The sequence below is a fragment of the Gadus chalcogrammus genome, chromosome 1, assembly GCF_026213295.1.
Source record: "Gadus chalcogrammus isolate NIFS_2021 chromosome 1, NIFS_Gcha_1.0, whole genome shotgun sequence".
Taxonomy (NCBI): Eukaryota; Metazoa; Chordata; class Actinopteri; order Gadiformes; family Gadidae; genus Gadus; species Gadus chalcogrammus.
In genome coordinates, this window is record NC_079412.1 from 16,943,928 (window position 1) to 16,959,177 (window position 15,250).

General features: G+C 47.4%; 1 protein-coding gene across 1 annotated transcript in view; it reads left to right on the forward strand.

Moving 5' to 3' along the window:
* nup210 (nucleoporin 210) overlaps nt 1–15,250 on the forward strand; it is a 34,103-nt gene that overhangs the window by 11,438 nt on the left and 7,415 nt on the right. Inside the window, exons 14-33 of the mRNA XM_056593095.1 lie at nt 150–295; nt 1,290–1,508; nt 2,432–2,605; nt 2,784–2,976; nt 3,181–3,287; nt 3,903–4,007; nt 4,621–4,722; nt 4,808–4,936; nt 5,466–5,593; nt 5,897–6,026; nt 6,149–6,211; nt 6,846–7,025; nt 7,145–7,225; nt 7,320–7,451; nt 7,773–7,931; nt 8,241–8,332; nt 8,664–8,838; nt 9,039–9,214; nt 13,448–13,668; nt 14,102–14,238. Of these exons, the coding sequence (XP_056449070.1) occupies nt 150–295; nt 1,290–1,508; nt 2,432–2,605; nt 2,784–2,976; nt 3,181–3,287; nt 3,903–4,007; nt 4,621–4,722; nt 4,808–4,936; nt 5,466–5,593; nt 5,897–6,026; nt 6,149–6,211; nt 6,846–7,025; nt 7,145–7,225; nt 7,320–7,451; nt 7,773–7,931; nt 8,241–8,332; nt 8,664–8,838; nt 9,039–9,214; nt 13,448–13,668; nt 14,102–14,238 (2,849 nt within the window). The remainder of the gene's footprint in view (nt 1–149; nt 296–1,289; nt 1,509–2,431; nt 2,606–2,783; nt 2,977–3,180; nt 3,288–3,902; nt 4,008–4,620; nt 4,723–4,807; nt 4,937–5,465; nt 5,594–5,896; nt 6,027–6,148; nt 6,212–6,845; nt 7,026–7,144; nt 7,226–7,319; nt 7,452–7,772; nt 7,932–8,240; nt 8,333–8,663; nt 8,839–9,038; nt 9,215–13,447; nt 13,669–14,101; nt 14,239–15,250) is intronic.

Below are 15,250 nucleotides of genomic sequence, written 5' to 3' on the forward strand. Positions count from 1 at the left end.
CTCGCCCCCCTTGACGTGACCACGCGGGCTACGCGGCGATACCATTGCAGTGATAAAGCACTTTTCACTGCCTATCATTGCTCGTCTTTCCCCTTGTCTTCCCCCCTCACTTCTGTTCAAACCTGTCCTCCTCTCCGTTGCGGCTGCAGGCCGGCTGGCTCCGGGCCAGGGCCACTGCAGTGGGGTGAGGATGAAGGGCCTGGCCACGGGCTACACCGTCCTGACCGTCAGCTACACCCACGGCAACGTCCATCTCAGCGCCAAGATCACGGTCGCTGCCTACCTGCCGCTCAGAGTGAGTCCCAGCCCCATTAAGTCCCCCGCCTCACTCCTCTCCACCGCCTCCTATAGAGCGATGCACTGATAGCATTTTCCTTTGCCCTCTATAACAAGTAGAAGTACATTGGAATGGTTGATCCTTCTCTTCTCCACTGTTTGTTTTTAATAAAAATATTGAAATCAAAATATATGATCCGAAAAAATATACAGGAAAATAAAGAAACTTTTTGCATGTTCTATTTTTTCATAAAGGTTTTATATTGTTGCATGGCCAATTGTACATGGATATTTGTCTAAGAGCTTATTTCAGAGTTTTCTTTATAATCCTTCTGCTGGTTTTTCCTTAGGGCCGTGGGGGAGTTAATTAATGTGTTACCTCACATTCATTGTGAACGGGTAGGCAACTGCAGGGTGTAATATTTACAAATGGCGTGTGCAGTCTGTTGGTATCTTCATCCATTGGGTTTTCTATCTTTTGCCCCAAGCAGCAACACACACACACACACGCAGACACACAGACACACAGACACAGAGCCCTTAGTCCAGGCATAGCGCAGCAATAATATCCCCCTTTGCAATTCAGTTTTAATTATGAATATGCATCACACTTTCCCAAGAATTTGTCTGGTTTGGTAATATTGAACATTTATATAATAAAGAGGTTATTATGGCGGTAGGTGATGCAATCACACTTCAGCTGTTCTTTTTTTTAATTGTTCCCCAGATGGTTGTGCTTAAAGTAAAGTGTTTTATTTTGTTGTGTTATCACTTTTTGTTGTTATTTTTGACTGTTCTTCTTCGTTTGGGGACATCTGCAGTGTTCCTTAATAAAACAACCACTTGCTTTTGCTTTGTTCCACCTACTCTTCCACCGGCAGCTTCATCGTGACCCAAATCCCAATGCCTGGACAGAGTCTACCTCTGCTCAAATGTTCCCCAGTCGTGGCCTCTTTGAAATCCTCGCTTTCTCTTCAACCTCTTAAAGTGCTAATCGTCCTGTGGTTTGACAGGCGGTTGACCCCGTTTCGCTGGCCCTGGTGACCCTTGGCTCGTCCAAAGACATGCGCTTCGACGGCGGGCCCAAACCCTGGCTCCTGGAGCCCTCCAAGTTCTTCCGCAACTTGAGAGCGGAGGACGACGACAGCGTGAGCCTGTCTGTGGCCGGACCCCCGTCCCACAACCACAACCCCCACTGGGTCAGGGCGACCTGCAGGGCCCTGGGGGAGCAGGTGAGATCCACAGTACTCCACCTCACCTCTTCAGATTAGCTTCCATTTGGCCAAATAGTGTGAGCTAAACGTGTTATATTTTGAGCGGAATCGCTTCTAATAATGAATTGTAGTATGTATATATTATAGTGCAACGATCCGTAAGTGGCTGTTGCATGAACAGGGTTCATCAACCCCTAGGTGTGCTGTTATCTAGGTCTGCAAGCTGGGGTTCGTAGTACAGTATTTGTTGATAACGGCCCACCTAGTCGTGGATTGTCCCTAAGTAGGTATTCATTTGGTTTTCCCTCCTTTAGTTCCAACGTTTCTCAGTATTTGTGTTGATGTCTCAAGTCGGGGTCATTTGTCGTGATCATGTGATCCCCTGCCGGCTCCCTGGGCAGCCGTGCAGAGCGCCCCGAGTCGTCTGCCAGCAGCAGTTCAATGCCCAGGGTCACGCTTGAGGCGCTGCGCAGCATAGAGTGGCAAATCTGAAATTAAAATCGGAATACTGTTGACTGCAAATGGTACAGCACGGCTCACACAGAACCGCACGACTCTGGGCTCCAACCTCTACATTGGTGCTACACATTCACCGTTCACAATCTTGTGCTGTGAAATACAACATGTAATGAACCTCTATTTATTTGCTGTTATCGTCGGTTATTCAGCTGTTTAACAAGTTGGCCAAAGTATTTTTCTCTCTGACGACAAGGGCACTTGTAGGTTTACCATTAACATTTAAAACAATGTTGTATAATGTTTTCTGTGGTGAACCAACCTAAGCTTAACATTGAAAACAATGTAATGTTTCCATCTCCCCTAATCTGCAGTGCCTTCACACACAGCTGGCTACCATGTTTTGTCCCCGTGGTAACACACAATATTAGCATATTACGACGGTAGGATGCCCTCTGATGGACATTTCCCTCCGTTCCTTGAAGGTTTTGGAGCTGTCGGTCGGGAACCAGCCCAGTCTCACCAATCCCTTCCCTGCTGTGGAGCCTGCGGTGGTCAAGTTTGTGTGCGCCCCGCCGTCTCGCCTCACCTTGGTGCCTGTGTACACCAGCGCCCAGCTTGACCTCACCTGTCCCCTGCTGCAGCAGAACAAACAAGTGGTACGGGTTTGTCTGTTACTGGTCTTAACCGTGATTGATCCAAATGCCATTTATTTGTGAAAAATAAATTGATTGCAATATTTATTAGTTGAGGCAGGGTAAAAAAAATCTGTTATGTCGACATTAGTTAACAAACATATTTATTTATTTGTTATTTACCCTACTACTCTATCCTCAGGTGCCTGTCTCAAATTACCACAACCCAGTTCTGGACCTGGCCGCTTTCGACCGCCAGGGAAGGAGGTTTGACAACTTCAGCTCTCTGAGGATAGAGTGGGAGTCGACCAAATTCAACCTGGCCAGCATCGAACCCAGCATGCCCATGGAGCTGCTGCTGTCTGAGGACGGCCACAGCCAAATGAAGCTTCACGGTAAACCTGGAATATATAGGGCCATTCCCCGGTCTGTCTCCGGTTGGTCGGTCCGTTCAATCTTTGCAGTGTGAGGACCATGACAGTCACCCGTGGGATGATATGTACGGAGATTGTGGACAACAGGGTCGACTGATTTCCAGTCCTTTTCCTGTTTTTGCAACCTTATATGAACTCCAGTGTTTTCTGCATCTGTCGTGGTAGGTCGTCAAACGGTGCTGGTCCACCACCAGACTGGGATCGCCGGCATCACCGTCAACGCTCTGGGTTACCAACCACCACACCTAGACGCTGCAAAGGCTCTCAGTCCGGTGAGGAGAAGCAACGCATCTCAAAGGATTTGCAGGGACAAATCAGAGCGTGAACGGAGATCCGGCGTTAGAAAAATCCCCAACTCCCATTAAGAACCATATGATCCTAGATGCCGTCTCAGAGAACCGGTCGTTCTGCTCAGCTTCACCATAGCGATAAGCATCGTGTTTCACGAATATCATTATTATTTTCATTTCGGCTGGGAAATGCTGCCCCCACAAATGGCTTCCGTTCATGATGGCGAACGCTGGCGTCACCTCACCACTATCCCTCAGAAAATTCTGACATCGTTCTTTGAACATTGATTGTTTTCCGTGTACAAAGAAAGTGTTTGGGACGTTCCCCGTGGGGCACGTTTAACGGTGAGATGAGGTGACGCCGATCGTAACGCAATGCAGCATTTTCAGCGGAGCCCCAAGGTTTTCTGGCTGTCCTGCTGAAGGGGATGTTGAACCAGCAGCAGAAATGCATTTATTTTAACTCTGTTACTCTGTTAAGACGATTGACTGTTCTTTTCATTTCCAAGCAGGTTTGTGAATGTCGGTTTGCAATTAATTTTGATCTGTAGCCAAAGGCACCAGCTTAACCTTTCCATCATCTTCTCTTCCCTACAGTATGACCCCTTGACCCCTGTTTCAGCCACACTGGACCTCCTATTGGTTGAAGATGTGACGATTACGCCCAGTGCAGTCACTATATATAACCACCCTGACGTGCGGGTGAGTGCCTAGGATTAACTTTGTTCTTATCCCTTTATTAGTGTTTTATTTAGGCCTGGTTAACCTTTTGGTTAGCATTCAGACACTGTCTAACCTGACATATCCTACTCAAAGCTAAGGCAGGCAATATAGAGAAACCAGCCTGAGTAAACTACCCTTTGAAAGTGTCCAACACCCCTCCCTTCACACCTCCCTCCGCGGCCCCTCCCCAAAAGCACGTGGATAACTTCACCAATAGGTCTGCCTAGCCTTGTGTAAGACCAGATAAGGTCAATAATCATGAGATTTATAGTCTAAAGACAATTTCAACAAATATGACAAGAAATGCCTCTCAAACAAATTGCCTACCCCAGCTTTAAAGTTAATCTTGCCTGAAACATGAGCTGCATGCAGCAGCTATGGGCGTTGAACAGCTGCCAGTTAGCCTTGTAAGAGGATTATAAAGGCTGTTAGTGTGCTCAGTGTTCAGCCCTATGACGTCACCAGTGGCTTCATATGAATATTATTATTATCGCGAGTGAGCATTCCACTCTTGTGGTTGTTTGAGCGGAAAGCCCCTGTATCTTTAAGCCTGTCTGATGATGGTGTATGTGTGTGTGTGTGTGTGTCGCAGGCGGACCTGTCCTTGCGCGAGGGCTCCGGTCACTTCTTTGTCAACACCAGCCTCAAAGGCGTGGCGGAGGTGACGTTCCAAGGCGCGGTGGGAACGGCCCAGGTAGGCAGACTGACGCACAGAAAACCACGTGACTCAGAACGACAGCACTATTCTGGATGATGATGACCCCGATGTGTGTGTTCAGGTGGTCCCGGTGAGCGCCGGCACAGTGAAGGTGATGGTGCACGACCTCTGCCTGGCCTTCCCAGCGCCCGCCACGGCCGCTGTGCACGTGTCTGACATCCTGGAGGTGTACGTGCGTGTGGTGGACAAGGTCAGTGTGGTACCAGGGGCCGCTTCCACGGGACTGTCCCCGGTATCAGAACCCCTCGAATGCTCGGGCGGCAGCTACGTCATAAGCTAAATCTCTGGTGTTTATTCAAGTGTGCTTTTGCACATCCCATCAACGTCATCCAGCCGATCTAGATGAATGTATTTGCAATTAGCCACAATCTTTGTTATTCAACCTTAGCTTAGGTTTCTCCACCAATTGAGAATGATTGTATTTCACACAACTGCGATTGACAGGCAAGTTGGATTCCCCGGACCGATCAGGGAAAGGCTGGCCTCATATGTAACAAATGAGCCAGAAGTGTTCTAAAATCGAAATTGCTCATACGGAGGCAGGCGCAGACAAATAAAAAATTAATTCTGACAGCAGCTTTTCACTGGCTAATAGCTGGTCGATAACTATGCAGTTCATAAATGCTTCTACTCAGAAATCAGGTATTCAAACCTACCTACAGCCCTGTTACCATTGAGTGTTAGATGGTCGTCCTGAACTCTTGTCCGCTGTTTTCCAGGTGGAGATCGGTAAATCTGTGAGAGCCCACGTGCGGGTGCTGGATGACGACAAGAAGCCGTTTCCTGCTAAATATTTCAACTTCATGAATCTGAAACTCAAGGCGGCCTCCGGCATCGTGTCCCTGCAGTAAGTCACAGGAAACACTCCTCCGCATGGGAATCGCTGGAAGGTTTTTAGAACAAAAGGCTGGAACTATTGATTAATTGCTTTTGCATCTAGCCATTCATTTAGTTAAATTAAACTGCCATGCATAATGTTTTTTCTTAAGAACAATCATTTGCTTTCTTCCTTTAAAGAACAAAGAAAACAAACTATATTTTAGCATTTCTTTCATTTCTTTCTTCTTCTCTGAAAGAAAGTTGTCTTTCTATACTCTTTTTACTTGGTCCAGCGTTCTGTGTACACATGTGAGCCTGTTCCTCTCCTCAGAGCCGAGGTGTCTGAGAGAGACACGGCCGTCTTCCTGGTGAAGGGGCTCTCCATCGGCCAGACCACTGTCTCCGCTGTGGTGGTGGATAAAAATGGCAGGAAAATTGCATCCGCCCCTCAGCAGATCGAGGTATCGACTTTTCGACTTTTCGACTTCCGACTTTTCAATTGTCTGCTTCAAATCGTCTTCACTCATGCTGAATGTTTATATTTCACAGAATAAATTTTCCCTATTTCTTTCCCACATTTCAGGTGTTCCCGCCATTCAAGCTCATCCCGAGAAAGATGACTTTGTTAATTGGAGCCATGATGCAGGTAGCCGTTTGCGCGGATGCTCCCCAGCTTTGTCTTGGAACAGCCGGTGTCTGCCTCCCCCCCAGCGCTGTGTCTGAGCGGGCTGTCAGCGCAGTGTGTCTCTACTAAATTGGCTGTTATTGTGCGCTGGGGGGTAACGCATCCAGCTCTCACTCTGGACATCTCCGTTCACGCTCTGAATTATCAGAGCTCTCGGGTCTGCCTAAATAACTGGCTTTTTCTCTCTCTCTCTCGTGCTCTCTCTCTCTCTCTCTCGTGCTCTCTCTCTCTCGTGCTCTCTCTCTCTCTCGTGCTCTCTCTCTCTCGTGCTCTCTCTCTTGCTCGCTCTCGCTCTCTCCCCCCACACACACATATCATCACACACTCCCCGGCATCCACACACACACGCACGCTGAGCCCATCGTTTCAGGTCCATTTCCTGTCATCGAGTGTTGATTAACGTTAATAACCCGCCTCCCTCCCATGATAAAAACTAGACTTGCTTGCAGTGAATAATCAGAGCAGGCATTAATAAGAGATAATGAGTAGAAACGGCCAGCTCCTCGCTGCTCATTTTTCTATTTATATTGTCTCCTTCTTTCCCCCCCCTCCTCAAGCAATCCAGCCCTGTTGACCCATGTGTGTTGTGCTGCAGATCACTTCCGAGGGCGGGCCCCAGCCCCAGTCCAACATCATCTTCTCCATGGCCAACGAGGAGATCGCCTCCGTGGGGGGGATCGGCCACGTCAAGGGCCTCACCGTGGGGAACGTCACGGTGACCGGGCTGGTCCAGGCTGTGGACACAGAGACCGGGAAGCTGATCGTGGTCTCCCAGGTAGACCCGTCCCCGCGCTGTGTGGCGGTTCCTCTTTCGTCCTATTTCTGTCCTTGCAGTCGGATGGAGTGGCGCTGTCATTTTTCAGGATTAATGAAGCTCTGCGGTTTATCTTTTAGGATCGAGTGGAGGTTGAAGTGGTGCAATTAAGAGCCATTAGGATCCGGGCCCCCATTACCAGGATGAAGTCCGGGGCTCAGGTACGATTGAACGGGATTCTAATGTTTTGCTCTTCACCGCTGCCATCATGAGGAGTCCTAACGGGCTGTCGCCGTGTCCCGTGTCCTTCCCCAGATGCCCGTGTATGTGATGGGTCTCACCACCAGTCAGACACCCTTCTCCTTTGGCAACACGCTGCCTGGCCTCCTTTTCCACTGGTCCACCACCAAGAGAGACATCCTGGACGTCCAATCACGCCACAGCGAGGTACGACTTCAGTTGCGGGGGGGTGGGCCAAATTACACTTCTTCCGTCTGCAGGCTCCAGTGTCACATGGCTCCATATGCGGCCAATTACAGGTCTTGCCGATCAGCAGTTTTCTATTTTTGTCTCTGCCGTCCCTTCAATCCATCCTTTATCAGATTGGATTATTTCGGGGGGTAAAATAATGATGTGATCTGTGCACAATGTGATGAAAAGCAAAATCACATCACTTTTTCTCACTTCCCTGTTGGCTTTGATTTAATTCACTGCCACCATATTCGTCATCCTTGTAATGCCTTATGACGTCCCCCACACCTCCGCCAGGCCAACATCCACCTGGCTGCCGAGCACAACTTTGCCATGAGTGTGACGGGCAGAACCAGGGGCCGCACCGGCCTCAAGGTGGTGCTCAGAGTCACCGACCCCACCACCGGACAGCTGGCCGGGGGAGCACAGGAGCTGAGTGACGAGGTGCAGATCCAGGTAAGGCCCACTGCCATCGCCCATGGCAGTTCAATTCGCATTCTAGGGTTCACACAGGGACAAATGGCTGGGGGCTCTCCATTACTCTCCCGGTGCCAAAGGCCTCCTCGGTAACGGCAGTAAAGATGTCAGCCCGCTAGCGTGGATGAGTGGTAGCAGCTTGAGTCATGGCAAACTGGGCGTGATAAGAAATGGAGCTTTAGATTGAGACGAGACGTGAATTAATTCTCTCTGCTACCGCAGTAGAAGAGAACCCCCCCATGCTAACAATAGTAATAAGGGTTTGGACTTTTTCTGTCTGTGATCCAGGTCTATGACAAACTGCACATGGTTAATCCACAAGTGAAGGGAGAGGAAATACTGATGGCTCCCAACTCATTCCTCAAACTCCAGACGAACAGGTGATTGGTTATTAAATGCCGATATGATTTGTATTTCCAAGCTGTAAATAAAGCTGTCAAAATTGCGATTGCTATTTTTGCCGTGCTTTTTTGTTGTAGAAGAAAATATGATTTTGAGTCATCCTGACAATACAAGTAATGGAGGACCGAAGAATCCAGATACTCACAAAAATCGTTGTTTCTCCCCACCCCATAGTGCTTAAATCACGTCTACGCTAAAGCAAACCTCTTATGCTCCTATTTGAACACCTTTTGTAGCCTAACAGAATGTCGCCTGTCAGTCATCTCCTTTTTGTTTCTGTGTGTGTTCCTGATCTCCCGCGGCAACCAGGGACGGCGTGAGCGGCCTGTCCTACAGGATGCTGGAGTGCCCTGACCAGGCGGTGGTGGCGCAGGTGGACGATAAGGGCTCCCTCTCCTCAGGCTCCCTCACGGGCTCCTCCTCCCTGCTGGTCACCTCCCAGGAGGCCTTCGGTGTCAATCAAACCCTCATCCTCGCCCTCAAGGTCAGTGGCGCCTGGCCACCGCCGGAGAGCATTTAATTGTGTTTCTTCTTTAGTGTACAGTTATTGATGTCCTTCATCCGTTAGCCAGGCTAATGCTGAGAGCCACGGCCACTAGGGCTGTGGCTCTGCCGTAAACGACCCCGCCCGCCCCCCGTCGACAGCCCCACCAGACGCGTCTGGTCTCTGGTTGATTTCCCCAGGTGCTGCCCGTCTCCTACGTGCGCTTCAGCACCAGCCCGGCCCTGCACACGTGGTCCCGGGAGACGCCGACCGCCATCCCCCTGGGCATGGCGCTCACCTTCACCGTCCACTTCCACGCAAACACCGGCGAGACCATGCACAGCTCCAGCTCCATGCTCACCTTCTCCACCAACCGGTACGCCCCCCCTCCCATCCCCCCAACCCCCCCCCCCCCCCTCTCTTCACCAAAGAAAAAAGCACAACAAAACACAATCAGAACCCTGCAAGACAGGGCTTCGTGAAACGCGGGAATGGGGAACGCTTTTTGCTTTGCTTTGCTTAATTTAATTAAAGGACAATTCCGGTATTTTGAACATTGAGCCCCCTTTCTGGTTTGTTTAGGATGAAATAGAGTAGGTGACACCGAAATTTGAACTATTAGTCCTTTCTCGGGTATTTGGCTCATTTTGAATCGCTCCTGCCTGCTTCACAGTGGTTGTCTGTGTGCATACACCAACCTGTCAACCCAGCAACCCTAAACGTTCGTTTTCAAAAATGTGCAAGTAACCGAGTGGTTAGTGGCATTCGTGAAGTTTTAAAAAAAATTATCGGCGCAATATATGGTTTCTGTCGTCTTTTATTGCACATTTATCGCCAGTTGATTTCAGTTGGAAGACTAATTACTGCTCGCTGATATTACTCCGCCGAACCGGAAAGGTGGGCTGTTTACGTTGGTTAGAAGTCTTGTACCGTGACTTGCCCACCTCGGATTAGGGAAAATGACTGAAAATGGAATATGAAAAGTGGCTTCTGGAGGACGCACTCGATTTTGATTTTGACGGCAGAGGATATCGGTTTGAACCTGAATACACCCAAGAGGAGCTACGGGAGATGGAGGCTAGGGCTACGGAGGCGCCTGAAGCTCCGGCTGAAGCGGTCCCCAGGATCACGGGAAATTGGTGGTGTGCCTGTGGGAAGTGCAGGCAGATGCCGACGGAGCACGAAAGTAGGTGCTGCACGGAGTGGGACCTTGTCGTCACAGCTGGTATGGCCAACCTCAATGTAACCATCGTAACGCAGCGAGCGGAAGTTTATTTGCGGTTGTGAGGTATCTGAAAAAATAGTTCCAATTAGCAACTAACACGGATGGAAACCATATATTGCGCCGATCATTTTTTTTAAAACTTCACGAATGCCACTAACCACTCGGTTACTTGCACATTTTTGAAAACGAACGTTTAGGGTTGCTGGGTTGACAGGTTGGTGTATGCACACAGACAACCACTGTGAAGCAGGCAGGAGCGATTCAAAATGAGCCAAATACCCGAGAAAGGACTAATAGTTCAAATTTCGGTGTCACCTACTCTATTTCATCCTAAACAAACCAGAAAGGGGGCTCAATGTTCAAAATACCGGAATTGTCCTTTAAGTAATTAATTAATGGATTTATTTCGACCCACCGTATTGTGTGGAGGAATCCCGTACCTAATTACAAGGAACCCATTTGAATAAGTGAACCCTGCTTTCCGGGTAGGTAGTAAAAATGGTAATGGAGCAATAGTGAAAGAGATGGAGCTTTGGAGAGCGAGAGAGTGGTTTGATTAGTGCTCCAAGGTTGCACCGCTATTATCTTGTTGTCCTATATATATATATATATGTATCTATCGATACATCTCTATCTATCTGTCTCGGTGTACAAGGCCTCTCCTGATTTCTGAGTGCTCTCCTTAGTGCAAGCTCACCCAGGCCTGCTTCATCTAATGCCTCGACACTATCTCAAACCCTGACAAACAAGTCCTGACAGCTCGCAAACCCCCCCCCCCCCCCGACTGCTGCTGGCCAAATTAAGATTTCATACACGCCTGATTCGGAATGCGCCTGCCCTCGGACGAACATCGTACGGAAGCCAAACCTAATTTAACCCGGTGCTTTTGAGTAGACTTGACTCAACCCTATTCAGTAGAATATGCAACTTGTCACTCCCCCCCCACCCCACTACAAAGTGAGCTAATTAGCATTCAAATATCGAACTATGTGTTCGACGTGCGTCACGATATGGTGCCCGGCCCCACCGCCGCTCGGCTCCTCAGGGTTTACTGTCGGGATGGGAGAAGCGCGGGTGGAGCAACATTAATCTGGGATCGACTGCCTCATTCCACACGGCGGTTGTTTCCACCTGAGTGAGCTAAACTAAGTGACTACTTCGGCAATGGAAGGGGAGGGCGTAGCGGGGTTGTGGGGATAAACCTTCATCAGCGCTGCCCAATTAATGGATTCCATTACCTCATACCCCAGCAGGCGACTGCTGACCATTTTAAGGGGAAAAGTAACTAAATGCGAGCGGTGTGAGCTGGGGAGTGGGAAGCCCTGTGATGGGAGTCCTGGGTTGTCCCACGAGGAGTCCGTTGGCAACGGCAGTCGTGTTTGAGAAAACGGTTAACCTGTGTGTTGGGCTTAATAGTGACCCTGTACTAGGGCTGAACGATTTTAAGAAAAAATTGAAATTGCGATTTTTCTGGTAGAGATTGCGGTTTCGATTTCAACCACGATTTATTTTCTTTAAGGCGAGACACGGCAGGCAAAATCATCGATTTTTCAGTCACTGGTCAATTTTGATATTTTGGGCTATTTTGCACCATTAACATGTAATGTTTCGCACAAAAGAAAAAAAAAGTCAAAACGAAACATTTAGGTGTTTGTTTTATTATAGTTTGTCAACTTGCGCCTCTGAATTTTACAGAAGATTCACCCAACGTTTGCTTTATTACGCACCGTTTCAAATTACAGCCGGTCTCTGTCATATGTGTTCCGTGGTATCATTGGAAAGCACTCGATCTGCTGCACAACACAGAACTGATATCTGATTGGTTGGACTCGATTTCCGACCGGACGATTGGTTCGAATGTATCACGTGGTATGCTCTCAAGCTTGGTTGGCTTTTGCCATAAGAATCTTTAAAGGCCGTTTTCTCAAAATGAGTGTTTTTCCATTTTTAGGTGCACATTTCTCAGCCTATGTAGAACCTAGGTACACCATACTTCCCAGTTTCACACATAGCATTGTTATGAAGACATCTACACATGGATTTATTTATAAATTGTTCCTGGCCATATTTATGGGTCATTTTACCTGGAAATCATGGCGAAAATAGGGTTTTTAAGGCCATGGATAGTATATTTTGATTTCCCAGGTCATAAAAGCAGATATTCTAAAATCCATGTGAGGATTTTTTGTCATTTGATATATAAACAAAATAAAAAAAGAATTTTGGTCCTGGCTTTATCACAGTTTAAGATTCATGCACCGGAAATATATGCAAAAACATGCATATTTAATGAGATTCAGCCTAATTAGCATAATTAAATATGCAAAATTCAAAAACTTGTAATACATTTTTTTCTTATAATGATGTATGTAATCAACTGGTAAAGTTTCATGGTGATGCCTTGTATTTACAATTTTTACCCTATTCACCTGCCATGTCTGGCCTTAAATCAAGTTTCAGTATAAATTAATATAACCAATGAATTCCATTAAGGTAATGCAATAATGAAAACTGCTGGCAACAGATTTCAAATGCAAGACTGTTTATTCAAGTACCTAAGAAACAACAACCAAAAAAGTCAAATAAAAAGGGAGCCCTCTTTCTTAAGTAAACTTGCTTCAATGGCTCATCAGCATCAAAATAATTGCACTTTTGTAAAAAAAAAAAAAACCGCAGCTTTGACGATCCCAAAATCGTAATGCTTGAGATCGCGATTTTCGGTCGAAAACGATAGATCGTTCAGCCCTACCCTGTACCACTGGGGGATATAGAAACAGAAAGTACTCTGGGAAATAAATTACCCGGTTGGCCTTGTTACTTCTAGACCAAAAAATATCTCAACAAAAAATAAATAAATATCTCTACACTGGGGGCATTACCAGACCAGAATTAACACTCACCGAGTCTTGTGACATTGAAATGACTCAAGATCGTGTTCAATACCAACCACTGCCAAACTAAATCAAAGTCACAGAAACTTTTTGTTTTTCCAGTTTTGTTGAGCATCTCAAGGTTGCTCTTCAGCATCAACACTGCCGTCCCATTACAGTGTAACCAGGGTCCTTGGTGACTGGCACTTATTTTATATATGCGTTCAAGTTCAAAAATATGTTTGCCCCCTGAAGGGAAATTGGTTTTACAACTCGATAGGAACACGCAGAATACAGAACCGCTTACATCGAACAGTACACAAGACAAACCAAACGAGGCATCCAATAGACAACCATGGCCACAGGGATGAAGGAGTTCCTTAACCTTCTAGTCTCTCCCCTTGGCCCTCTGAAGCACAAGCCCAAGGGGAGCGAGTGAACCCCCTCTACTGGGGGGGCCATCCCTCCAGAGCCACTGTTAACGGGGGCCTCTGCGTCACCTGGTCCCCCACAGGGATGACCTGGTGCAGGTGGGCGCCGGCCCGGCCAACAACACCCTGACGGTGCGGACGGTGAACGTGGGCCTCACCCTGCTGGCCGTGTGGGACCGGGAGCAGATGGGCGTGGCCGACTACCTCCCGCTGCCCGTGGCGCACGCCATCGGGCCCCCGGAGGCGCAGGCGCTGGTGGTGGGCGACGTGGTGTGCTTCGCCACCCAGCTCACCAGCCCAGAAGGTAGGAGGAAGAGGGGATACAGTGGGAGTGGCAGAGGGAGGCCAATGTTCTCTAGTTCTGTGTTTTCTAAGTGGGATGGTTATATGGCATGAATCACAGGCAATTGGAAAGCTAGAACCATTATTATTGTATTTTTCTGATAATATTTTTTTTATATAAATACTTTTCAATAAAAGAAAAATGGAAGGAAGAATTTTTTTTTTACTTCATATTGTGTGTGTGTGTGTGTGTGTATATATAAATAAATAACATATTTCTCTTCATCTTCCTTTTGTGTAAATATGTGGCACTCATTCCAAAGCTCTTTGAGAGGCCACTTGAAGAAAGAGCCATTTAAACCGTTTGTTTACCATTTTTCTCTCTCTTTCTCTTTCTCTTTCTCTCTCTCTCTCCCTCTCTCTCTCTTTCTCTCTCTCTTTCTTTTCTTTCTCAGGGTCACTGGGCACGTGGAGCTCCTCAGCCAGTGGGGTCCTCGAGGTGGACCCCCAGTCGGGCACGGCCGTGGCCAGAGACTCGGGCGTGGCCACCGTGTACTACGAGGTCCCCGGCGGCCTTCACACCTACAGAGAGGTACGGTCTCCACATCCCCCTCCCCGCCCCATCATATCAGAGCGCAGGGCCACGGGCTCTGCTGTTTGCTTGCTGTGATGAATGAGCTTCAAGGGGCAGGGTGTTGTTTGTTTCTGCCCGTTGTGATGTGGCAGAGGACACTGCGTGGGGGTTTCTGGCTGCTCTGCTGTGCGCTTTGCCGTCCCTGGAAAGGCGTGCCGCTACCCTGATGTATAAATCCTTCAAGGAGCCTTTACTGTCAAAAACAAGTTTGACACAGAACCATCTATATGCAGATAGTGTGTAGACCTAATTACTCGCTCTTAAGGTCCTTTTAGACCAGACGCGTAGTGATTAAAGATGTGAAAACCCCTAAATTGTCGCTTCAAAACTATTTACTATCAGCCGTGACGCAAATATGAGGCTATCCCAAATGTTAATCGCTCTGGTGAAAATTACAAATGGACTATTTAACCGAGCCTTGAAGACGAGTTTGTGCTCCGTCCTTTCACCGACATGTTCTCTGTATTAAGAGGATTAAATATAGTGTTGTTTTACTGTTGTGTATTCTTTAATACACCCATGTTTTGGAGACTTAGTTTTTGTTGCCATACAACTGCACCTTCATTTTATGAAAAGCGACCTATATTCACTCACAGCAATGCCAGTAAACATTGGCTTGAAGTACCGAAGCAATCTAGATTAACGATAAATATATATTATGTGATAATATAGCAGATATAAATAATTATGGGCCTATAAATGTGGTTTACCACGATTGATGCAATAGGAGGCCTGTGTGTTGAGAAGCTTAAACAGGTTGAACTTTTTCTACACAATTTCCTACAACATATACATTGACCATGGTGACATGACAAAGTTACCTGATGTGAATGGCTCAACAGATTCATTTTTTTGCTAAAACCGAAACAATTCAACCTTGATGCAAATGAAATGATTGTCCCTTATTCGCAGAACTGAAATTGAGTCATACGTGTATGGTCCGATTCGACTCTGTGGTTAGTAATTATTG